The sequence below is a fragment of the Rhinolophus sinicus genome, chromosome 4, assembly GCF_057876585.1.
Source record: "Rhinolophus sinicus isolate RSI-liver-muscle chromosome 4, RSI-T2T, whole genome shotgun sequence".
Lineage (NCBI taxonomy): Eukaryota > Metazoa > Chordata > Mammalia > Chiroptera > Rhinolophidae > Rhinolophus > Rhinolophus sinicus.
This window is the reverse complement of record NC_142504.1, coordinates 5,342,325-5,369,746: the sequence shown is the minus strand read 5'-3', so window position 1 is coordinate 5,369,746 and position 27,422 is coordinate 5,342,325. Positions and strand designations below refer to the sequence as shown.

Genomic DNA, 27,422 nt, shown 5'->3' with positions numbered 1-27,422 from the left:
ACAACCAAAATCAAAATCTAAATGGTAGTGCAAAAAAAATAAAAGAATATAACAATTTTCTGAAAAGACTACGATGTAACGATAGTGAACTCAAAATGGTATATTAGCAAGTGCTCAAAGGTATGGTGTTAATAACTCACAGGAAAGGAAGGTGGAGGGTCGGGGGGAACATAGGTGATCTCATCTAGCAGATGAGTGTTGAGCTCAGTCCATTGCCCTGATTACCTGTTACATCTCTGAGAGTTTCTACTTTTATAACAAGGAAACTGTGTGCTATGGAATGTGCACGATTTCTCAAGAGCTCGCCATCAGCATCATGTCGGAAAGCGCGTCATACTGAAACATCCGTCTAAGACCCGGGGAACAAGTTGGGGAGCTGAGCAGAAGGGAACACGCTTCATGAAAGAGGATAATTTCCCCTTATTTTTCTTTTCTACCTTTGATCTTTTGTCATAAGTGTCGAATACACATAAAATTATATTGTTCAGAGTTACTTGCTAATTTTGGATTTCCCTACCTTCCCATTAATTTGTTTTATTTTGGTTTCTGTACCAGAAGCCATTACAGTGGCCACAGGTTTGGACATATATAATAAATCCAGGGTGCAAACATAGAGTTTAAATTTATATTGACTTTAGAGGGGTTTTTAGAAGAAAGAGAATATGAAAGAAACAATTTGGAAAGGGAAAAAATGATGGATGAGCTCAGAGATGGGCAAGTCCCAGTGGGTGTTTGGGAAGTTACCAGTTTTTGTGACTGGAAGTGCCTTGGGCGATTTCCACCATCATTGGAATGTGGCCCCCACCCCTTTTTCTCAACTCTATGGAGGCATTAGCAGGGCTCTGCCTATCTCAAAGTCCTTTTACTTTACATCACTGAGGTCACACAATCCTTTCCCCTCTCTCTGAGGTTTCATCAAAATTAACTGTTTCTCCCGTGTCTAAATTACTTACTTATCCATGCCCATCACATGTGAGGAAGAAACTGGCTTGTAATTCCTTTGGCTTCCTACCTTTATTTTTCACCCAGGTAATATTTTACCTTTCCCAAGGGACTGCTCAGTTTTCCTCATCACAAGAACACCTCCTTCTTATTCATCAAAAGAAACGTCCTTATTAATACAACTTTTTTTTATTTTTTCCTCCAAAAGAATGAATACTTTCAAGAGCAACAAACTCACTGTGGCAGACTATACAGAAACATCAATTCACAGTTCTTCTCCCTGTATTTCCCCCATCTTCCCAACATACAGATTTTAAGCAGGTAACATTTGCAATTCCTTTGCTCAGTTATTTTTGTCAGAGCAGAAAGTAGAAGCAACCTGAACTCAATCACTCTTACTGTCATCTGTAAAAGCCAAATCCCACTCAATGCTTTTTCCAGCTGTCCTGAAAAGTGAGGGGAAGAAAGAGAAGGAGAGGGAAAGAGATTCCAACAGAGACAAAGGCTGGCAAGTCCTGACACCTCCTCCATGACCCTGCCCCAGGAGATGGCTGCAGGGGTTCGGAGTCTAATCACAGATGCTGTGCTACCCCGAGCCACGGACTGCAGGAACCATGTATGGAGGACAAAGGCCGTCTTGGCATTTGACTGAAAACTGGGAGGGCCTCTTGCGGTCTTGACACTATATAAGACACCAAACCTTTGCACAGCTTTTGGGTGTGTGTGTAGGGGGGAGGGGAGATGGGAGAGGCAGGAAAGACAAAACAAAATGGAATCTCCTGCCAGCCCCGAGGGTTCTCCTATGGCTGTGGTGGTGGAATGAAATGCAGAGTCCTTACATGATGACCTCCATTTTGAATCTTCCCTGAGCCTGGCACCCTTTGGCCTCTCCAATGAACACCGTCAGCATGTGCTGATTTTATTTACAACCCTTTGCTTGAGTATTTTTGAGTCTCTTTGTCAAAAATAGCTTCTGTGAATAGACATTTTACAACCTGATCTGCCACGTTGTAGAATGTTTTTACTATGAAAAATCTCAAATGTACACAAAATAACAAAGAATAGTAAACCAAATCCCCACACACCCATCCTCTAGCTTCAATAAATATCAACATTTGCTGCCAATCCTGTTTCACCGATCACCCCAAGTATTTTCCCCCCGAGGATATTTTAAGCCAAGTCTGAGACATCGTGTTCTTCTACGTGTACATACATCGGTAAGCATCTTTCACAGGCAGGACATTTTTATCAATTCAGAATCGCAATGCCTTTACCACACTTAACAAAGGCAGACGACAATTCCTTAAATTAATCCGAAACCCAGCTTATATGAAAAATTCCCACCATCTTAAAACATGCCATTTATAGTTGGTTTCCTTCCATCACCATCCAAAGTCCGTACGCTATCTTTTGGAGCCTTTTTTCTACTGACAGTGGAGAAGCCACACCTACACTTAACCCCTGGTGCACGAGTGCATGAGTGTAGCCTTCTTTGCTGAAAGCACACCTTGGGAACACAGACTCTGCAAACCTGTACAAGCTCTCCTCCACAGAAAATGTCATTCCTACCCCACCAGCAAAGCAAAATCTTGAGCAAACCATGTACGGCCACAGCAAAATAAACTTCACTGAAATGATTTCTCCTTCAGTTGCAGATTTAGTCTATTCCCTCCATCTCAAATTGCCAGCCACATGGTTGTGTTTTGAAGTATTTAGGGCACCTGCTACTTGGGCTGTTGGGGTTTTATATTTATGCACACAGAGAAGCCTGTTAGGAAAGTATTGATTTTTCTACAGCAGTTACAAGATGCTGTGTTTGCAAATGTAGAAGAAAGAGCCCATTTTATATTTAGCAAGAGTGTCAGTTCCACTAAAAATAGAAAGAAAACCGTAACCTTGCAGAACGATGAAAGCCAAACGTGGGCCATGACAGTGAGGACAAGCTCCTTTCTTTGCAGATGATTCTCGCAAGTACAGGTACAAACGTATAAATGTTTTTTGGGGGACATTCATGCCTGATACCCTCTCTTGACAGAACATTTTTAGTCCTTCAACTTAGAAAATGAAAATACTGAGGAGTAACATTTAAGAAAAGGTGTTCATGTGTCACTAGTTGGTCTTTACTCTTCAAAAATGAATTATTTTATAAAAACCACCAGGAGATACCACCTCACACCCATGCAAGTGACCACTATGCACAAACAAACCAAAAAACCACACACAGAAAATAGCAAGTGTTGGCAAGGCTGTGGAGAGAGTGGAAAACTGTGCACTGTTCATGGGAACGGGAGATGGTACAGGGGCTGTGGAAAACAGTGTGACGCTGTCTCAAAACTTATAAATAAAATTACCATCTGATCCATTGCTCACTGGTAAATCTGGGAGATATAATAATCAGATGTGAAAATCCTACAGTTGTATGTTTAAAAGGAGACCAATCACTAAATTACAGGTGCCCTTTTCTCCTAGTCCCCAGCAGAATGCAAAAATCTACTTATTTCTAGCATATGGAAGAATTCCCACACTTCTGAAGTAAATACCAGTGACCAAAATCTGACTTAAAAATGTTGTCCAGTAAAATGTGTGTTTCCAAATAGACCAACTGGAGAGTTGCAAATGGCAAAAAGTGTATTTAGTGACTTTGGGCATTTCCTCTCCTCAACTTGTTTTCTAAAACTTAGTGTATTTTGTTTCTACGAAAAACTATTGAGGACCTTGATTTACGAAATCATAAAGTTTACTTGCTTTGCTAAAACATGGTGGATTTGTCTGTATCAAGTTTCTTCCTGTTCCACATTATTGGAGGAAAAGTTTAAAATACAAAATTTAATTACTAAGCTCTTAACAGGTATGGGCCATTTCTTCTTGTATCGCCCAAAATAACTTGCACATACCCAGTGCTTCGTGAATTATCTTAAACTGAATTTGTTAGGCTGTTCCATTAAAAAATGAAAATGTATAATGATCTGAAAAAGGTCTCCTTTTGTATTGAAAAAACTCGATAAATTTATAGGTAAACCACATTACAACTAATATATTTTTACATTCCCAAGTAACAAGCTCACTTAAGGTCTAGAGTGGGGGGGGAGGGATTCAATTAGTACCCTGAATGCTTAATGTTTCTTATCACTTTATAAAAATATATTTTGGAAAAGAGCCTTGAACATTTCCAAACACTTTCCAATTCTAGTTGTTGTGCAATAACAATGACCTTTAAAATTCACCTGATGTTTTGGAAGTCTCAGAAAAGCCAGGACACAACACCGAGGAAATCATGCAGTAAACCAAGGAATGGCGTGGAAAGTGACACTCACCCTATCCCTGAACTACGTCATGTGGGGAATCTGTAGTTCAGCCACTATGAGGAGCCTTTTCTAAGAGTGCTAGAACTGGGCTAGGGCTAGCCTTTCGGGCGGGGAAAACAAAAAAAGGGGACAGCGTCCTCTGGAGCAGTGCTTGTCAACCTGTAGCCAAGGCTTACGAATCACCAGGAGACACAGTGGAAAGTCAGGAGGTTGAATCCCACTCTAAGAGATTCTCAGAGATTGATTCCGTGGGTGTGGGGCAGAACCAGAGAATCTGTGTTCTTTACAAGCTTCTGGGTGATGCCTGCTGCTGGTCTACAGACTCCCGCGGGGCTGGAACTTAGGAATAATGCACTATGGGAATCAGCATGCTCCTCAGCCTTTTCACGTTCTCTAGGCTTCTGAGGAAAACAAAGTGCTTTAATGTAAAACCCAGAGCCTTAGAAATAGTTTGTTTTGAAGCCAAAACAGAGGAGAAAAAGTTATGACGTATGCAGGGACATCTTTAGGGAGACTCAAGGTGCCAGCCAAGGGTCACGAGCCTAAATGCACAGCTACCCTGCACTGGACAAAGGTTCACGTGGAAACAACCAGACGTGGCAATGTGAAGATTTATCCAAAAGAGGAGACTGCCCTGTTTCCAATACTCTGGTAACCCTAACGACTGTGCCTAGTCTTCTCATGAGCTCGGACAAGAGCCGAAATGACCACGACAGCTTTTCAAGGCCTCATTCCTGGGAAAACAGCTTGCTAAATTAATGCCCAATACAATATGGAAACTCCAAGGGCCTTGGTCTACTTTTGAAAAACAAGGACAAAAAAATGCATGAAAACTTGAACAGGGAGAGGAGTGCTCTTCAAAAAGACAAACGGATGCTATTTTGGAGCTCGATCTAAAGACACATCATCTTAGACAGCTGGAGGTTGCCTCAAGATGCTAACTCCCATTTTAATTCTTTTCTGAAATTCTCAGCAAGTATCCAACATTGAGCTCAATTATGTGTTACAGGGCTTCCTTTGAGAATTATACTTTCCCAGGTCAAAGATCACTCTGTAACATGAATGTAAGTAAAGTGATAATGGTTCTATTTTCACTTACAAAAAGAATACCCTGCCATCTCCAAGTTGTGCTTGGATGAGCCCAAGAGAAAAGATGCTTTCAGGTCATTACATATTCAATTCAAATAGGTCCATCACTTTCCTAAATCACCAGGAGGAATTACAGTGCAGTGGTAGTCAATGAACACTACAAACTTGCAAAGTTAACATACCAAATTAAATAAGTAAATAGAAACTCTACGCCAATGAGATTTTAGAGCAGTTTATTTTATAAATATTATTCTTTTCTATGTCACCATATCTGGGTCATCAGTTTGCTGGAGGAATGTGTTCTATCTTCTGTGGCTGACTACAAAAATGAGTCTAATCGTTTCTTAGCAACTGCGGACGCTTTTAACTCCTTTGGCTATACTTCTTATGACAGGTCAATGGTTTCAAGGTTTTTACAAGTAGTGATGCTCAGATCAGTGTTTCATGAAGTTTCATCTAAATCTGTTAGGATTCATAGCCTCAATTCAGAGTTCTAGAAACCTTGAGTTGTTACAGTCCACTTCTGAAAGGTTAGCTCATTGCTAAAATGGTGTGTATTACTGGAGCAATACTAGATTATAAAAGCTGTCACTCGATAATAATGAAACACACAAAGAGAAGGTGATTTTTCAGACAGACACTAATTTAAAGAATTAGTTGTCACCCTGTGTAACGCTAAAGTGTCAGATACTTCCCACAGCTATTATTGACTTAGACATTTGGTTTCAAATGCTGTCATAGGTAAACTGTCCTTCTTCATTTGTACACGTAAAAGTATAGTGACGAGCTGTAAAATGGAGGTGGCTTCTCTATTCATCACTTACCTAGGTTTTGCCACATGCTGAAAATTTCACAGCCCATTGTCACCCGCATGTCACCATACCTGAAACAGAACAGAAACCAAACCTGATCCAAAGGCTCCAGAGCAAAGAACTGTTTGTGTCTAGGAAACAATCTATCATTCTGAGTTAAAAGGCAATATGCTTTTAATTAAAGGTATTTAATGTACATGTCAGGATGCCTCTAATTCAAATTGTCATATAAATCTTTCAGTAAAACAGATTCATTTCATAATTATCGCTTCTGTAGTAATTTTGAATTCTGAAAGACCGAGGACAAAAAAACAAAAAAAAAGAAAGGTTAAATAAATTCTAAATATTGAAATTTCCAGAAAAGATTGCTTCTCGTCCTCTTGGTCATTACCTTTCCGTACAATTTCTGGTTATGGACATCTGGTTTATGAACCCCTGTAACTAAACACCCTTTAAAAGGGACCACGTTTCACAGGCCTCATGTCCCCACTTGATCATACACTGGTACTTACTTTTCTAACACCTTTTTCTTTTTGGAAGGTGTAAACATCTCCAACTGCAGACACAACTGGTTTATAAAAATGACTGCTAGGTAAAAATAGGAATCCCAGATCTAAAACGAGAACAAAATATTTAAATACTATGGTGTTACAGAAATATTTAGGCAAAGTGACATGATATCTTGGATTCAGCTCAAAGGTTACCGGTAAGTGGATGGGGGTAGAGTTGACGTAAGATTGGCCCTGAAATGGTAATACGGGCAGCTGGATATGGGTGACTGGGGATTCCTTATATTAGTCTCTCTCCACGTTTATATATGCTTTAAATTTTCTACAATAAAGAAGTAAACTCACCAAATAAACACTATCTTTTACTATATTGCTTCAACGCTGTATCCCAGGCCGCATGTATATGCTAAATGGTACATGTTTTGTTTCTCTTGTAACCTGTTGGTGTGTCTCCAAGGAGACAGCAGTATAAGATGGATTACTTTATCCCTGTATGAATTCATTTTTAGAACTCCTTTTTATGTAGAACTCAAAAATGCATACACTTCTTTGGATATGATAATTGCTTTAAATTCAGACAGTATATATAAAAATTCCCTGCCTAGACAAATGTTTTGAGTCAAAGTTTTCTTATCCCCAAAATAGTATCAGAAAGAGATCAGAATAAAATTCCTGGCAATAAACTTAACCAAAAACACATCGGACATAATAAAAGGAACCTATTTCTCTGTAAAATTAAAAATAAATAAGAGAAATATTATAAAGGATTAATACTTTTCATACATAAAGAGCTCTTACAAATAAAAGTAAACATAAAACCCCAGCAAAATAATGAAGAAAAAAGTCCAGAACAGATAAATTCACAAAATATGAGTTTTAGCTACTAAGTGGTCAATAACTAATAACTAGTAACTAATCAATAACTAATAACTAGTAAATAATGCAAGTTAAAGCAAAAAAGTTTTTCCCTCATCAAATTGTCAAAGAAAAAATGGTCTCTTCCAGTGTTAGTGTAGATAAAAGCAAACAAATATGACTGTTCTAACCTTTCACTCAAAATTCCACTTATATTTATCCAAAGAAATAATTACGGATATGTGCCAAGTTTTATTTTGTAAGAATGTACATAAAAGAGTAATTTATAAGAACAAAATAGAACAAGCTAAATACTAAAAAGTAGAGCTTTGATTATCAAGTTTTGATGCTAATTATTATAAGGTATGATATAAATATTACGCAATCATTATAATTACATTGGTTTTTTTATGTATTTGCGATATTTCTGTATTGCCTAGTTATCCAATAAGGAAATATTATTAAATGTTGAACTTGAAAAATGTTATTTAAACAAGAATAAGAAACAATGATGCCCAAAAACACGGACATCATTAAAAAGGCAAGGAAAGGCAGAACAAGCACTGCTCATCTCTTTCCCATTTCCCACCTTCCGTTTAGAAGCCGGTATATCAAAAATCCTTAGAGACCCGGGCATATCACATTATACAATACAGATGGACAGAGAGTTCTGCCTTAAAGATCTTACTGATCTTTTGCTTATTTTTTTCTTTTCATTATTTTTTTAAATGGGAAGATGGAGAAGAAAAGGAGGTAACGGGTTTACTTTGTAAGTATTTTCTTCATATAAACTCTATTTTAAGATATCGCTTAAAAACACTATGTGCTAAGTCTCCTTGGTCCTACATGGGGATCATACGGAATGAAAATTTACGGTGACAGAAAAGAACTGTTTCCTGTTGAGCACTATAATTTGCACCAGGTTGAGAAGCATAATTATAGCCTGAACTTGTTCACAAATGTATGAAAACTCTTCTACTATTATTTCTAATTAAAACTAATCTGGCCCACGATTAATTTGAGGTAGCTGGAATACATTTATTTTCCTATTATTACGGGAAAGAAAAATGAGTAATTTCCTGAGTACAATGCAGGATAGTCATCTAAATGGATACTTGCTTACCTTATAATCAAAGTTCTCATTTAAGAAGTTTTTACGAAGTGCATCTGACAGGTACAGAACTGTTGTAATAATAACGCTAGTGATAAAAAAAAAGAATACACATTAAGTTGGAAACTTCACATTAATGAAAATCATTGATTAGATAAGAATCAAAAGCAACTAAGATAAAAGAAAACCTTCTTCAGTAAGCATGTGGAACAGCATTACATAATTCATATTTGAAATAAAAAAGAAAAGCAATGCCAGGCAAAAAAGACAAAGAAAAAGAAAGTCTATCACTGAAGTCAGGTTCTTTGCAATGACATACAGAAAGATTTATGGTTCCATGACTCAGACCCAAATGAATGAATCTCTTGATGTTTTATAATGCTTTTATTAATTTCTGAACGAATCCAATGATTTAACACAAATATCCCATATTTGATTAACATGGAAGAGAGCCCCACTTTTTAAAAATGCAGGGGGAAAAAATGGAGGCCAAAGATGAAATGGATAGGACAAAATGATAATTCTATCATTTCTTAGGAGGGGTCTTCTTTCTGCTCTTCGCCGTTTAAGGTGCTAGGGGACACACAAGAGCTATAGAAGTCAGATTGCCTCTATGTGGCAACAAGAGCCCCATAAAGAAACAAGTACAGACTGCAGAGACTATCTAACCCAGCACCAAGCTGTGTGAAACTGTGAGTGTCGCAGGAACTCAGAGAACGGGGCATCTCAGGGCTGGAGAAATGAGGGAAAGCCTGCAAGAGGGTACATATGCAGCCATATGGATCTTGCTAGGGAGATGAAAAAAGAAGGATTTGGTAAGCATGCTTGATTAATTCTAGAGTTATGTAATTTGTTCAAAATCTTTTTGTAGCTGTAAGAATATATTATATGCAAAACTGTATGGAAAATTGAATGCATTTCCAATTGGTTCATTTAACGTTAGCATTAGATTGAAACAAGACAGGCCACTCCCCAAACTACTGTAAACTGAGCCCCAGGGGGTGATACTTAAAGCCTCTTTGGCCTTTTCTGAGATGCACGTGCACGACTGCTTGTGATGTGATGTGTCCTGGCATCCCAGGATTTGGGATGCCAGGACACAGTTGTATGACCTGAGGTGAAACAAAACAAAACAAAACAAAACAAAACAAAACAAAACAAAGCAAAACAAGACACTCCGCTCCCTCGCCCCCCGCAGCTGCTTCACACCTTCCTTACCCTACTAGCAAAACACAGATTGGAAGAATATTTACTAGTGAGAACAGTGTCTGTAGTCTTTGAAGCACATACATGTTCATTTTTGTTACCTGTTGGAAAACTAACAATTACAGCCTTCCCGTGGGGATGAGGGAACATTTTTGAGGCGAAGGGGTTAGATGTCAGAGTTGAAGGCAAAGAAAAGGAAGGGGAGAAAGGCGTCATTCCGTGGGCAGCTGCCCACCAGCAGCGGGCACTGCGGGGTGCATACACGCTCCGTGTCATTTACATCCTTCCGGGCATCTTCCTGTGACAGCTCAGGATCAGCAAAGACTGAGAGGCCTGTGGTGGGTGCCTTTGGCCCCCACAACGGAGATGTGAATTTCATGTCACAGAGGTAAGTTGCCTGCAAACAGCAGTATAAGGTGGCACTTCTCCACCGATACTGGCAAAGTCCATGATGATAATGAAGAGATCATGAAAGGTCCCCAAGGGGTTCACTCAAATCTTGCTAAAGGACACGAAAGCTTAATTATCAGAGAATAGATTGCTACTAGGCAAGGAAGCGGTTCTTTGCTCAGCGTCTAGTAGAAAATCATTGGACCTCAAAGCTTAAAGAAGAAGAAAGTGCATCCTTAATATGTGGTTCTAAGCACAACTTCCTGCTTTGACATTCAGTGGAGAAATATACACAATCCCACTAACACCTGAGTTTTATGTAAAAAGCCACCTTCCGGCCCACAAACCCAGCTGGGATTTTGGTTCAGAAACAACCCTAGTGTCAGTGAAACATGACATACCCGGGATTTAGACTATTGGGCCTGAGGTCCTGGGAAGAAGACAGCAGACTCAGTCTTCCACATGAGAGGCTACCCCAAGGCAAAGATCATGCGTTTGTAATTTATATGCCGGGTGCCACACACACACACAAACTTCTCAGTTTCTTGAACTGCACTTGAAGTAGACAGAGCAGGGCTTCTCAGCCTTTGCTGGGTATCTGCTGGTCTAGTTCAAAGCAGGTGACTCAGCAGGCCTGGGGTGGGGCCTGAGATTCTGCATTCCTAACAGGATTCTCCCGCTGTTGACCTCCCCGCCCTTTGAAGGGCAGGGCTCTAGAGAGGCCCGAGTTAGAAGAACATTTCAACAAACTCTGCTCCCCATTCTCCCGGCTTCTAGAATTTTCGGGTAATAGCTATTTTTGTGGCTCTTCAATAGGGCTCTGTCCTTGCTCTCAATTGAACGCCTCCAAGGCTACCTGATCATGCGGCCCCGCAGGCGTAGGGGCTTTGGGAAATCCTGAGTCCTGAAACAGTTCCAGGATCAAACACAAAAACTGCAAAATGAAGACTGAAAAATGGTTCATCACATGTCCACAGAATGCAACATGATCGATTTCATTAATTGTCCAATTTAATATTCATGCAACTTCTATTACACTAAAAAAATTGCAGGTTACTTTTTATAACTTCGCAAGAATTCCTAAATATACAGAAATGTGGAGAAACCACAGCCAATTAGAATTAACTGATTTATTCATGGGCCAATAATTTAAAAAGCAAAATGTTAAAATTGTTCTTCACCTTTTTCCTTCAGTAAAATAGATCTAATGTGGCACGTGGGTCTATTTAATATGTTTGTATGATGAGGGGTAAGACCTCTAAAAATAAGACTTCCACATGGCTAGAAAGATCGTAACAGGACTTCAATGGCTTTTCATTTATGCTTAGAACATTCAGCCCAAGTTACAGAGGTACCTCCCAGAGCTTTAGCTGGTAACTCAGCACTGACTCAGTTTCCGGGCACCCAGGTCCCCAAGCCAGGTAAGGCATTTTCACATTTTCGCTCCTTCATTGCAGCGGATACCTCTGGTGTTTAGGGATCTTTCTTCACTTGTTCCAATTTATCCAGAACCATGTGGCTCCTTCGGTCTTATTCTTTTAGTCATGACTCAGTTTCTGAATATTGGGACGTTTCAAATCTCAGGGCTTCAATTCAATAGCTAAGAACGGTTTGCAATCTGTTACTATCAATAGTCAAATCACTGATATCTGCCAGAGAAACGCAGGCACAGGGATTACTTCCGACAACCATAACCTACGGGTACAGCGTGATAAAATGTACACAGAAAAGAGAACCGGGTACACAGGAAATCAGAGTCATTTCCTTTGATTTCTCAGTTTTCCAGTTGCTCCCACATTCGGGGTTTCGGGAATATCTCCACGCTATGCTATTTCTCCCCCTGTAGAAACCTCATCTATAATTCATCCTTTTGAAAACTATTCCAACCTGAGAATCACTCAAGACCCATTTCTCTGCTCTCTTTTACAGCAAAACTCTTCTAAGGAGCTGCCTGTAATGACTGTTTTCACTTTCTCAACTCCCACCTGCTCTTACATTCATGCAGATAAGGCTTTCTCACCTCCTACCACTGCACTGAAAGAAACACTTGTCAAGGTCACCAGTATCTACACCAAACCCTGGGGCCAATTGTCAGTCTTTACCTTCCCCAACCTCCCAGCAGCTGTTAATAGTCCTTCCTTCATGAAACACTTTCTTCCTAGGATTATTCTCTGCTGGTTCTCACTGCATATCATGGCTGTTCTTCCTATTCTCCTTTGCTGGACGCCTCTCCACGTCCTAAGCTTCAACATGCCGGCACGTTGCAGGGTCCAGTCCTGTGCTTTTGTCTTTTCAGTCTACACTTGGTGGGTGTTCTCATTTAGTTCCAGGGCTTCACATACTATCCACGTGCTGGGATCCTCAAACGTACATCTGAGTCCTGACCTCTTCCCTGAGCTCCATACACACGTCTGGCCCCGCTTTCTACATCTCCACCTGGATATCTAACAGCATCTCAAACTGTGGTCACCATCAATTTCTTCACCTCGCCCACCACTCCTCTCTCAGTATTTCCCCCCTAAGTAAATGGCACCATCACCCATCCTTCAGTTCAGGCCAAAATTCGAAGGGCCAGCTTCAATTTCTTTTCTCTCCCATCCACATCAGTCATCTGCAAGTCTCGACATCTCTATCCTCAAAATCAGTCTTCTCACTACCTTCTTGCCACCCACCTGTTCATGCCATCGTCCTCTTACCTGGTTTGCTGTATCTAGCGCCTGACTGGACCCTCCTGGTTTCTCTTTTGTGTCTCTGCCCCCCAACGTCCGGGCCCTGTGTTCGTCTTCTAACCTCCTCTCTACCAGTCCCTTCTGTCCTCGTGTTTTAGCCACACTGAATCTTTCAGCTCCTTGCATGTGCAGTACTCAGTGACCACAGGGCCTTTTTCTGTGCTGTTCCTGTTGACGAGAACTTTCTTTCTTTACTGTTTGCCTGTAAACTCCTGCTTTTCCTGTCAGCTCATGTTCACTCCCTCATGAACGTCCCCTCCAATCCCAGTCCAGAACAAAGTTCCTTTCAAAACGTCTCATAGAGCTGTGCTCTCTTTATGACATTTATTTTGTACATCAGGCACCGGGCAGTACGTGCGGGATGAGTGGGTCAGTGAAGGAATGGACGAATTCCCCCAAGAAACTCCGATTCCATGCATCACCTATTTGCTATACAGACCTCATTTGAGAGTTAAAGGTAATGGGCAACTGAACAGTTCAGTGTGTTTTTTGGTGGGAAGAAAAATACGAAAGAAAATGTACGGTATGTTTGAAGCCAACATGCACACAAGATAAACAAAATAAGGGCCTGGAATTTCAACGGCAGGGCCAACAAGTTTTTACTTTCCTCTGTAAGCAAGTCTGTTAGAAGAGTCATCTCCTTGAAAATATGTCTAAAGCTGTGACTTTATTTTTGTACTGTATTTTGCAACGTGTATGGGAAGGGGGCGGAGAGAAACTAGTCTCAAAGTGTCCTGTATTTTTGGTAGTTTTCATCTGCCTTATGTTCCTTCTCTCTCCAATTGAGCAAGAAGACATCTAAAACATCCACCAAGAACTCCCCCTGGGCACAATACAACATTGCAAGCAAGCAAGAGAAGTCACGTTTCCTGTCCTCGTGAAATTCAGCCTGGAACCACTGTTACCCATTATGAGACACTCGGGTGGCACGAAACAAAAGGCCACACGAATCACCAGGTGTCTGGTCATAGCTTTTGGCTGGACTTCACACAAAGCATGGAAGCTATAGGATTTGGGACAACACAGTTTATGGATGAAACTTAAGGGCATTTCACTTCCTTGAAAACACAGGAAGAAAGGACCAACACATGCAATAATATATATTCTGGGTGATGAGCTACTCAGTTGAGTTCAAGGGTAGGACAACAGCAACTTCTCAGCTAGTTACTGTCAACTGGACAAAAGTGGGCAGTAAGAGTAGGAATTTGCGGAAAATGCTTCTGTGAGGGGCCTTGATCAAATATTTGCCTAAGAAATTAGTAGCATGGATGAAAAAGGAGATCAACCTCAGACATGTAGATGTAGCTCCTGCGACTTGCGTCTGCAGTTTAGCAAAGGGGAACCTTTTCCTTCCAGTGTATGCTCTTTAACATATTGAACGTATCTTCAACATATTTCGGAAATTAACTTTTCTCCCCATATTGTAGAAGTTAATCTTTTTTCTTTACAGGCACCGCACAAGTAGCTGAAGGCCTAGCGTATTTCTGGACTATACTACCGCATTTGTAAAGCAAGAGAACATCTCACATGCTTTTGAACGGGCTAGGGTTCGGGCTGCCAAAGGAGGAGATAAGAGGGAAGGAGAAGGAAAAGAACAGCAGAGAGCAGGTGCTTCCGCAGGCCCTGGAGTCCTGCCTAGGAACTAGGCTGGACCTGCCGCTGCCAGGGGAGAAGCAGTGGCCATTCCCATTGGCATAGACTTGGGTGGCAATGGAATGAGACTGCCGCATTTAGTAAAGGTTAATGGCCGTTTTCTCGGGTTTGCTATGGGAGCAATCGCCTGTGTGGACGTATTACACAGAGCTCCTCACAAACAACATCATATTCCTATTTGGTTAACACTGTAGATGAAAACCTGGAACATAACGTGTTTACTCAAAAGCAGGCTGAATACTTCCAGGTCTGTTACCTACTATTGTGACCATGACGTCTTCGTAAACGGAGTAGAGCTTTTTGGGAGGGGCAGAGAGAGATAACATTTAATATCAAAAACACCTCATGGTTGTCATGGTTTTCAGGAAGCTCAAGCAGAGCCTGTATACATAAGGAACAAAATGTCAAATTTACTTTCCGTTTGAATTTCTGCCATTGAAAATTCTAACTTAAGTCAAAACATCCCTGCACACAGGGTGGGCAGAACGACCCAATGATGATGCTGTGCGATGACGTCAGCAGCTGGGACTCCTCCCCCTCTGGCTCTCTGGATTGTCGTGTAGCCCTGGCCAGGACCCCAGAAAGTTTGATCTCTGCTAATAAGGCCAGATATGTGACCAAAAGCTCCCACATAAATCTGTAGCATCCAGACACCCAGATGAAGAGATACTTGATTCTCCTCACAGATATCAAACTTAATATGCTAAATTCCAAAGAGGACTATTTCAGGAGTCTCAATTAGTCTTCCAAATGGAAAGCTGCTTCTGTACTTATGTAAAACATAACATGCCATATTTCACTATTTGTTACTTCACGAAGTTTTTAACATATCATTTTCACACCTCCACGTCTATAAATGTATACTGCAGCACCAGACACATTAGGCATGTCTAATCAAAACCAATTCCTATATTTCTGGGGCCACCATCATACCTGGGCATCGGGAGAGCACCCAGGGTGTCTCTGGCCCATGGATCGATACCTGGAGAAGCCCACCTTCATGAGGCTGTTGGGGATTGGAGAAGAAGAGAAAGGAGCAGGCACACGTGGGCTGGAAGGTAAGCGTGCTTAGGAAATGGGGTAAATTACAGGTGTGGAAGTAAAGCCCAGGCCGGTTTCCTACAGAACTTTATCTTCATTCTGCAACCCTGAGACATCAGAGAAAGGAAGCAAGGGGACAGATGAAGCCGTGACACTTCCTCTCCGCAACGGCTCCCGCCTTTCTGACTGGCCCCCAATCTCCTTTCCTCACTCCTATTCCTTCAAGCATTGACCTCAGATTATTATTTTTTGCCTGATATGCTTAACACAAGCTAATTTGAGCAACTCTGAGATTCAACTTTACATCATAACTTCCCAAACGTCTGTCTGTAGTTCAGAGCACAACTGTCAACTCTCCACTGGCCATGTCACTTAGATGTATAAAAGGCAGATGTCCACCTCGGGGTCAGATGTCATTTCCAGCACTCAGTACATGTATTCTGCTCAGTTAAAATGAATTAAGAAACATCAGAAATGGCTCAAGTGTCCAGCAACAGGGCTGGTTAAATAAACTATGGCACATCCATTCAATGGAATACTATATAGGTATAAAAGAAAAAAAGAAAAGAGAAGAAAGAGGGACTTTCTCTGTATAAATAAGGAAAGAACATAGTGTAGAAGAGTGTATACACTCTGCTTCCTGCAAGGCTGTGCATATAGGGACACTGGAATGACCAGGAAGAAAGTAACCAGAGTGGTCACTACCAGCTGGGGCAGGGGGTAAACAAGGTAGGTGTAGTGGCACTTCTCAGTGCATCCTCTGTTACACTGTTTGATTTTTCAGCCACGTTAATATATCACCTACTTAAAACAAATAGTAATAAACTTTTTTAAAAAGTGAGTGAAGTTAATTCAGAGGCAAAGAAAAAGAACCCCAGGACGTGGAGGTTTTGAACTTGAGACCCAACTCCAAAGGTCGCGCAGTGCTCTGCTCAAGCCCTCAACAATGCACTGCGAGTATCATCAACCGAGACGTCTTACTTGTTAGCCACGAGGCGCATAACAGTCCAGTCCTTCGGAAACATCTCTGGGCGTATCAATATCCGGAACACAGTAAATATCTGCAGCAGGAAATCCTTGGGGAAGGAGGAAACAAACCATTTTGTGGAGTTATTGTAACTGTCAGCGCGCACACACACACACACACACGCACGCACGCTGCTGCTGTCACCATTTCTAACGCAGTGACAGAGAAGAAGGGAACATGACTTCAAACCTTGACCATCACCTTCCCCGTTCTCAGCACCCAATCAGGTTGCTGTCCTGCTCTCAGGTCCCCTACTCTATCTCTTACTCATGCACAGTGGACATGACTTTCCATCTCTTCCTGCAGGCTCCAAAAACGTAGGTTTTAGAAATAAAATGGAAAACTAGCAACAGAAGATTAGCAGGCAAATGTATTCTGTTTCTCCTACTACAGTGTCTTAAACATCAGAACTTTTCGACCCAAGGGAACCATATACAGTGCTGGCCCAGTTCTGCTTCCTTTTAAGTGGTATCAAAATTTAGAAAGTTACGTTCATTAAAAAGCACCTTAAGCAAACACCCATGTTCCTTAGAGAGCATTCTGAAGATGCAATATTAATGGAATGCGTGAGTTTACTGGATCGGAGTGTGCTGGGGGAACAAACACCAACAAGAGTGTGGGCTAAGTCAAGCGCAGTTAACAAGTGTTCAGAAGCCATGAAAGTGTAAAGGTTTTCTTTATTTTTTTCTTTATTTTTCAATTACAGTTGAGTGTTCAGGTATTCTTCACTGAGATCCCATACCAGGGGCAGTGGCATTTACTAAAGTATTATCTTTAACCAGATTACCTGGAAACACGCTTGACAAGAAGCTCCCATCAGACATGGAAAATATCTTTTCTTAAAATGTTGCAATAAACAGGGCCCAGAATGCTACCGCACATTATACTTAAAAAGGAATCAAGCAGATAACACACCACATGTAATGAATGAAATGCAGCTTGCCCTCTCAAAAAGAGACGGGCTCAATCCAGCTGTGACTTTATTAACTAGAAAACTTAATGTTTTTTTTTTTTGTAACTTCAAGTGCTGCTAGGAAAATCTCTAACAACTTGACTGAAAGCATGGTGTTGCTTAAAAAATTAAAAACTATGAGTTTTGTTTATCAAACCCAACAACACATTATGTGAAACATGTAAACTACGTGCATATAAAATTTATGGTTGTTACTCATAACCAAAAGATAGAAAGACAGAATCTAAAAAAACCAAAAAAACATGTGGTAGGTGTGTGTGTGTGTGTGTGTGTGTGTGTGTGTGTGTGTGTGTGAGAACGTACTCTAACAACCCTGATGAAGCCCATAAACATTTTGACAAGAACTTATTTCGGCTACTTTGGCATCAACAACACGTACGTTGACACGCACACACCGTGTGGACACGTGCCCACTAGATCATCGGTCTTTAAAAGGCCAGACAGATCCTGTCACGTCTAGACAATTTCCCAAATGTATTCCACTGCAGGTCAGATAATGTGGGGAAACACCTCACGTTCTAGCCCTCCCTGGGGATAGGTAAAGCTGAGAACCTCTTTTCAATGCATTTCTAAAACTCTCAATGGGCTTTCAGTTGATTCTTTCAGGTTTCCCAGACATGAATACATAGAACCCCTGCAGAAATTGATGCTTGTGTTCGCCTGTCAGAGAGTTATATCCACTGCAGTTTCCTACCTTGTTGCATTTGCTTAGATAGATATTAAAGAACAATGATAGTGGGGAGCCATTTGTTTTTCACAGTCCATCATTAGTAAGGAATAGTTTAAACAAACTCTTGGATGGGGTGCCCTTAGCAACAATGTGTGTGTGTGTGTGTGTGTGTGTGTGTGTGTGCGTGTGTGTGTGTGTGTGTGTGTGTGTGTGTGCAGGGGGAGGGTGATGTCAGCTGCACAGAGGGAAAAAATGGCTGAAAGAACTGGCTAAGGAAGCAAGACATCCATCTTACAGGCGAGCAAATTTGGTGGTTCATCTGTAATGCTGGGGACTGAGGGACAGTTATTCTAGGTATAGGCGTTTTCCTAGTCCCCTGTATCTCACAAAATAAAAGGCATGGCAGGCGGCAACATTGTGCCAATGCCTATGTATTAATGTAACATTTTATTTCCCCTAAGAAAACTTTTCCGTCTCAAGCAGTTTTTGAAAGTATCCATTCAAGCTTCAGCTACCTTTCCAGAACCAAACACACTGTCGTGCAGGAAGCTTATAATGAAAATAAGAGAACAATGTACTGAAAATCAGAAAACCGAGATTTTAATCACGGCTCTGCAAGTAACTAGCTTAATGACTGTGGCAACTTATTTTGACCTCCTTGGACTTGAGCTCTCAGACTTGGAAAATGAGGGGGCTTCAAGCTCCCTTGTGGTTAAAGGAGATAAAAAAGAAAAGTTAATATGATCATTCATCAATTCATGTAGTACACAAACATTGTCCTTATTTCTAAACTGTTGGCAAATGTTTCAGATGGTCACACAAACACCTTCCACTGTGACACTTATATGTAATTTAGTTCAGCAAGTATTTCTCATCAATTGCTGGGAACAGGTTTCATTTCAAACTCAGTTCCAATACTGTAAAGCACTAAGACCTGAATGCTAGAATCTTCAATGTCCCCATCCTTCTGTTCCCAAATACAGTGGCACTTCCTTGTCTGGACTCTCCAAGAGTACTTTTCAGCTCTGATCATTTCACTAAACATGTGCTTTTGCATAGATATATAAAATTATTTTGCACACATAATAATAACTAAGTAACCAATTACACAATTAAAAAACATTGTTACAATAATATTCCGGTTTAGATAGCACAAATAAGTATTTCATATGCCAGCATTTTAAAATTGGCAGCCTCGGAGCAGCTTCTTATTTCGTTTACTTCTTTTTTAGTGTGTTGACTTCAGATAACACAAATGGTAATTAAACTGCATTGCTGGTTATTATTCAAGTAAGGGTTCAAAATAAAAAGAATGAATCAGGGAGCTGATACTTTACAGAAATACTTTTTCATCAGTGCAAGAGATTCAAGTAAGGCAGTTCATGTGAAACCCTTCCTAAAGAAAAAAAAAAGTCCCATATTCAAACAGAAAAGAAAGCAGGAGCAGTTGTTATGGTTCCAGAAATGCCACTAACGTTTATTCACTCATATACATTGGGTGCTTTACTATGTGCCACGCACTGTATTAGATGTTGGAGACACCTAGTGGGGTAAGACGTATCCTTTCCTTCATTATGCGAGAATATTTATGCAGGGCCTGTAACGTGCCACAGCACAGGAAGTCAGACGTGATCTTCACCTTCATGGAGCTCACACTGTTGTGGGAGAGATCAGCGACAATCTAAAACCACACAGATCTATGCATGCGTCGCCAGTGAGGGTAAGTCCGAGGGCCCGGTGGTCCACGCAGAGGAAAGAGCACCTGGCAGGCCTCAGAGGCAACAGAGAACAGGGTTGCTCGGACACAGTCAGTGGCAAGAAAGGAGCTGAAAGATCAACAGGGATAAATGATGGATGGATGGAGGGATAGGGAGATAGATGATAGAGAGAGAGAGAGAGAGAGAGAGAGAGAGAGAGAGAGAGAGAGATGGATCATAGATAGATAGATAAGTAGATCGACAGATAGATAAAAGATAGACAGATAGATGATAAATAGATAAGTAGATAGATGATAGACAGATCATAGACAAATACATGATAGATAGATAGATAGATAGATAGATAGATAGATAGATAGATAGATAGATAGATAGATAGATGATAGATAGATGATAGAGATAAAAAAAACAAGTGGGGACCAAAGAAAAACAAATAAACGAGACACAAATAAATAGGGACAAATCAAAGACAAATAAATAAAGATAAAGAAAGATAAAGAAATCTCATACCTTTCTATGGTAAGCAGTTGGGAAATTTACCCTGAGAGCCTTGTGGGGACACTGAAGTGTCTGATGCAGATATGCGAGGGGACCAAATTCATATTTTATAAGGATTGTCTGACTAGAATGTATAAAAAACTGTCTTGTGTTTGCACATGATACCATGAAATCAGGACAGGAATTAGGTGTATGGAACAGCATTGGTGAGACACAGAAGGCGGAATTCTGAGATCAGGAAATTTGAGCTAAGACATCCTGAAAAGACACCATCGGGAGGCAGGTAGACCAGGATGTTGTCTCGTTCTGCCAAAAGCAATGAATGGGACAGAGCCTTCTCACAACACGTTTCCTTTACTTATGACTTAGATTACAGTCAAATATTAGTTTAAAAAGTTGCCACAAATTTCAAACGTGTAACACTTTTGACATGGGATTTAAATTCAATTCAAGGGTGTTAAGAATCATTATCACACTGAAATTCATATCCTTAAAATTAAATATTTAAGTACCTTATATGATAATAACTCTTAAATGGCCCTCAACCTTCGAGGGCTATAGAACTATTTTTTTCTGTAATAAAGACTAGAAGTCAAAATAATTATATGGGGAAAAAATAGCTTGTGAAGCAAGCAGAGATTTAATTTTTTTTTTTTTTTTTAAAAAGGGCAGACATCTATTAAGAGGCTTGATTCATTCCACAAAGATTAATATTCCAGGCTCTGCGCTTAAGACAGAGTGACAGTCGCTACTCTCTCCAAGCCCGCAGTCATCAAGAATACAAGGAAACAAATAATTAGCACGCATTGTTTCGTGCTAACACAGAGCAGGGGTGGGGGTGGGAGTGAGGCTTCAGTCTGAGACGACTTCGTAAGAAAGTGATACATTGACAAATGTCTAACTATTATATTGCTTTGTGCACCTGAAAGTAATAAAAAAAAAGTTAAACAAAAAAAGAAAGAAAACAAAGTGATACCTGAGCTGGATTTTATAGCTTGAGTTGAAAGCAAGGAAGGGATTAATAGGGGTACAAATTAGACAATGAAAGTGACGTGGTGTTGGAGGAGACACAAAAAAAAAAAGATTCAGAGGAATTAAAAATTACATATATATATATGCACACACACACATATACACACCAGGGGTGCCAAAAAATGTGTACAAGTGGACACTTTGGTCAACGTTGCTCAAGCAGTAGTTCACTGTAATCAGAAGTGTCTGGACGCTGATGGTAACCACTTTGAGCACCTCTTGTAATTGCAGAAGTCAACGTGACTTGTATTCATCTTTTGTTATCGGTATGTGTTGAGTATTGCAATTTTAATACAGTTTTCCTTTCTTAAAAGGTATATATATATTTTTGGCACCTGCTATACATATACATATACATATACATATACATATACATATACATATACATATACATATACATATACATATATATATATATGATTTAAGAACTTTTCAGCGGCTGGAGTGAAAGGTGTTTGGAAAGGGTTGGAGGTCAAGGAGGCTGGAAGGCAGGCTGAGGACAGAGAAGACCTGACAGACTGGACGTGGTCCCGTAGGTACTGGGAACTCCTCAGACTCTAAACTTGGGTTGAGACTTGATCAGACATGACTTTTGAAAGCCGGGGGCCGTACCGCGGTGACAATGGAAGGTTCTAATAATGTTGCACGTAACTTCCAGGATGTGCATAACCTCACACCTTAAAGCAGGATCCCACATCTATATGAAAATTCCTAATCAACAAAGAACAGGATCGCACTGCTCTCTATATACATAAATGACAGGCTGTGGACAGAATTTTAGCCCCCGGAAGGTGGGTGTATAATAAAACATCACTGACTACAGAAGAAGGAAAAAACCCTAATCACATCTTCGCTTTTGCTTTTGTTCACTTGTAAAATAATGCCATGTTCTAGAGAAAGAAAGAATTCAACCTGCTGAGGAGCAGCCCGCAGGACCTCGCCCCCACGCACGCCCGAGACACGGTGAGTCACACCGCTCACACACAAGTACCCGAGGACCCAGGAGAAGAAATGGCATGTTGTTCAAAAGCCATTCTGAAGCCACTCCAACAGTAACCCTGGAGACAGCCAGGTTCTTCAAGCGAGAATGGAGTTAGAACGCCGCTAGTCTTAGCAGGCACTTGAGAACTACAGACTTTCCAATCTCACTTTGATTTAGAGAACCACTGAGAACTGCTGGGCCAAACTTTTCTCTGAATTGACAAGAAAAAAGCAGTGACATTAGGAATAAACAACAAAAATGTTAATTCTGAATAAAAAAATATGAATGATTTAAGTGTAAAAAATATTAATTTGGAAATCTCAATATATAATTTGTCAGTATCACTGAAGATGTAAAATGCACACCCCACAATCCAACAGCTCTACGTCCGGGAACTCCGTCTACAGTAATGAGAGCACAAGTCCATAGAGATTTATGCTGCAGGATATTTTTTTGGTTGGTTTTGCAATATCGTTTCTAATGTTAAAAATCAGAAACATCCTGAATGCCCATCAGAAGGGGAAGGATTAAATTATGCAGCATCATATAATGAGATTCAAAGGAATGCATGATACAGGCGGCTATATAATTATAACCCATATTATTGCACAATATGAATAGTATGATTCCATTAAAATGTGTACGTGAATATAGTGGAGAAAATGGTCTGTGAGGGCACAGCCCTGTGTGTTAACAGCAGCTGAGGATTAAACTGTACGTGTACGGAGGAGAGGCGGACGTAGAGTTTCACTTACCACATTAAACCAGTAAGGTTATGTAAGACTTTCAGTGTCCTATCCCTATATTAGTTATAATTTTCCATTTATCCCACTCTCTCAAGCTGTACTTTTCCTTATTGCGAGTTCCCTTATTCATTCAATTTCCAACCTAAGTGTATTATAGATACAAAAACCCCCGCATCACTCTCCCTCTCTATTAATTTGGCCTTCCTGAGACATTCCCACTTCATGATTAGAACCAACTTATTACTTTTAACATGTTGACAAATGACATGTGATACAATCAGAAAGCAAAGATTTGGGTTTAAAGTTTAGGGAAGGTGAGGAAAAAGCAGAGCTTAGCTGTCTGAGCGAAGAGCTCGCTGCTACGAGAATTCCCAGCCTCCCCCGCCCTCCCAGTCCCTGGGCATCATGTCAGCATCGATCCGCATTGTGGGGGTGGGGGGGGCGGGCAGTGAAAAGGTGCTGCGTGGAGCGTAGCCCCGCACCTGTTCCATGGCGTGGGGTGAGGTGTTAGCCATGGACATGCTTGCTGCGTACACACAGCACACTCACTTATGACTTCATGACTCAGACGCTGTGGTAACATGAAGGCATCAACTGAGACTGTTTTATTCATCTTGACAACCCGAATGTCTAGCCAAGGGGCTCAACAAATGTTCGTTGAACCAAATAATCGGCACACGTGACAAAGAACAGTGCCTCCCTCATGGGCTTTGTTTGACGATTAAATGAGTTACTATTAATCAACCTCTTAGGACAGCACCTTGCACGTGCTAAGTTCTACGTACATGTTTGCTGTTAGAGGTTCCCAGGGCCTTTACCATGATACCCGAATCCCAAAGTCCTCTAAGGTTTTGGGTTTTACAATCCATTGGCAACAAAACCTAAACTGAACTATTTATAGTCTTTGTTCCACACAGAATGAATATTTACCCGTAGAAAAATTAAGATGTTTGATTGTAGTTGCTACCACAAACCCCACTGGGGGTGCTACACAGCATACTGTATATGGGTCACATTATCTTTCTGAAATCCCCAAAATTCTGATTTCTGAAACACATTTGGTATGAAGGATTCTGGATAAGGGACAAGGGACCAGTGCTATTAATAGTATCTTTGAAAAATCTTGCATGATAGGTTTCAGTAGCATAAATAGGGATATTTGACATTGAAGCAAATAGAAAACAGGAAAAGTTTACTTGTCAGAAGGTGTCATCTGAACTAGTAAAATACAGATGAAAAGCAGATGAATAATCGGCCTTTACTAAAATCAATGGCCTGGAGCCTGCCTTCTCGCCAGCTGCTGCCCTCCCATCCTTGCACTGGGAAGCTAACCATCCTCCCAGTCCAGGCTAATTCCGACCCCTCCTGCTGCCTCCTCAGGGACCTCCGCCTGTGGGTTAGCACCTCAGAATGTCTTCAGTTTATCCCTCTCCCCAGCTCACATCATTAATATTTAAACATGCTTAAGTCTCATCCACCATAGACATTTCTCTGACATCCAAGGTTCTCCTTCAGTGGCCAAGGTCTCCTCCTCTTCTCGAAACAGGGTGTACATCCACTGTATCTTTTTTTTTTTCATTTCTCCATCCCCGACACATTGGCCTCTACCCTCACCACTGCACTGAAATTGCTCAAGTTCACCGACAACGTTAATGAACCCTTTTATGATATGACGTGGCCTTGCCGTAGCAGGCACTGTTCACGTCTTCCTCCTTCATGCTTAGGAGTCGATTTAGGTCCCTTAACTTCACACTCCACACGCTTCTTTGATGTTCACTTATTCCCCCGATGTCAGTTATTATTCACTGGCTGATAGTTTCTGAATCCACATATGTGGTCCAGCTCTCTCTCCTGAACATCAGACCGCGTCTGTAAGACATCTCCATTGGGATGTCCCTCAGGTGACCAAACTCTGGCTGAAACTGTTTATCTTGGGTCTGACATCTATATGCCGACACCCACTGGGTTCCTCAGGCACTGACAGCGACCAGCATCCAGCCAGGTCAGAGGACCTGGGAGTCATCTTCGACGAATCTCTCTCTTCCACCTTTTTATACAACCAGTCATCAGGTCCTGCCAACTCAGCCTCCTAAACGCCCCCACAATCTACCACCATGACCACTGGTTTCAGGCCACAGTTACCTGTAGCTTAGATTAGCATCGATTCTTCAAAGGGTTGGTGTCCCGTCTTGACCGTAGCTAATCCATTTGCAATAGTGCAACCAGACAGGGCTGTCTTAACTCAAACGTGATCATCTTTCTCCCTTCTCCAAACTCTCCAGCTTCCAAATGTCCTCCACACAAAGTCCGCACACATTCAGAGCCCACGTCTCACCACTCTCTTCCTCACACGCTACACTCTATCAGTCAACAAGTGTTTCTTGAATGTCTGCCATGAGCTTGGTGTGTTCTGGGATCTGAAGGGACAGCAGTGAACCAGCCAAAGTTTCCGACATCAAGGAGCTTATGACCTAGTGGCTAGGTTTGGGGATACACATAAACAAATAAACTAAAATATTCCAATTTCTAATAACTGTTATAAAGGTGGAGTGGCAAACATGCTATCAGTTAGGATATCTGGGTGACATTTTAGTGGAGAGATCTGAATGTCCCAGCCTGATATGTCCAGTACACTCATACTCTGCTTGCAGCTCTCAGCTGAGATGTCCCATGGGGAGTTTTCCTCTTATCCTGAGTTTGGGATGGCAGTTGACATCAAGTCCCAGATGCTCAGGCTCAGTGCGCTGTCCCCGGGCAGTGGCCCCTCATGGTGCTAATACCTAAAACCAGTTTGATTTCCCATCCTACAGGGACTGAGCTTTCTGTTCCTGGTTCCATAACAAAACCGAGAGTACTAGGTATGCCTGCATTGCTCGATCTATGCTTCCAGAAGGACAGATGAAGTCATTAATATCATTAACCAATTTTCCTGGCCTGAGGCCCCGTTAATATTGAAGAAGGAAACATAAGTCCTGTGAGAAGCTGTGTGGCTGCCTGAAATGAGCCCACATAAACCACTCTATTCATCACTTCCATTTGCTTTGTTGTTCACGTGAATATTAAAGCACAAAATTCAATACCGAGATTCAATTACTCATGTTTTCCAATTTATCCTTTGCTGTTATTTCTTTATTCCCAGATTCTATGAAAATATACAGCCTTTTCCTATATAAAGTTTTGAAACAGGAAGTCATAGATTTCTTAAGTAAAACCAAATGGCTCCTTAACCTTGTTAAATATCCAAAGTCTGATGAAAGTTAATAACTGTACAATTATCTTCCTTTTTAACCCCATGGATCTGTATGTAGAGTGGGTAAGTTCTAATACCTTTTTATCCCCTTTTAATTCAAAACTCAAGAACGAATGTAAGCACGAAAAGCGTGGTATTTTCAGACGTGGGCTTATGTCAATCAACTGATTGCTAGGCAGACGACATCTGCCCAAACCTATTTCTTTACTTCATATGACTCGGCTTGTCAACTGCTCCAACGTAGCTGAAAGATCATTCTGAGATCATACAACATCCTCGAGGCAGTTAAAAGTCACAGATAAGTGACCCCTATGCACTGTGCATATTAAAAAAAAATCGACAAATCTCCCATAAGGTACGGTGACGTCTTCCCATCAGGCAACATTACAGTCCGTCTGTGCCCACTGTCCTATACTTCACCCCCAGCAGTTCAGCAACCCTTCCACTATGATGCTTTACGTATGAAGTTGTCTGGAAAACTGAAGAGATGGAAAAGAAATGAAAGTAAATAAGGACAGATGACAAGTCATTTCTCCGACTGAGGACAATCAACTCCTAAGCTTTTAGTGAACACCATAAAGGAAGCATTAAAGTTCCCGAAATATCAGCAAAAATTGGATATTTATAAACCCGGCATCAATATTTTTTATTTACTGTCAGCATGTCGGACTAGACAGTGTATTTATTAGACTAGAGCTGATGGAGAGTGTCAACTACCACTCTGTCTCCCTGGTCGGAACGTTGTAGCCAGAATTTCTCACTGTGGCTTTAGCGGGATGAGACCAGCTAATGTATTTCTACGTGCTCCCTTACCTTCTATGAAGGCAATATTTCCAAGTGCATGGAACCAGAGTTAGTCTACGTGCTTTGGTCTCGTTAGTTCT

The 27,422-nt window shown here is 41.0% G+C and overlaps 1 protein-coding gene across 3 annotated transcripts in view; it reads right to left on the bottom strand.

Moving 5' to 3' along the window:
- Positions 1–27,422, bottom strand: part of DOCK4 (dedicator of cytokinesis 4) — a 364,936-nt gene that overhangs the window by 54,702 nt on the left and 282,812 nt on the right. For all 3 annotated transcript variants that reach the window (XM_088797652.1, XM_088797651.1, XM_088797653.1), the window contains exons 27-30: positions 16,624–16,718; positions 8,636–8,711; positions 6,661–6,761; positions 6,161–6,219 (exon numbers count right to left, since the gene is read on the bottom strand). In XM_088797652.1, coding sequence (XP_088653778.1) covers positions 6,161–6,219; positions 6,661–6,761; positions 8,636–8,711; positions 16,624–16,718 — 331 coding nt within the window. The remainder of the gene's footprint in view (positions 1–6,160; positions 6,220–6,660; positions 6,762–8,635; positions 8,712–16,623; positions 16,719–27,422) is intronic.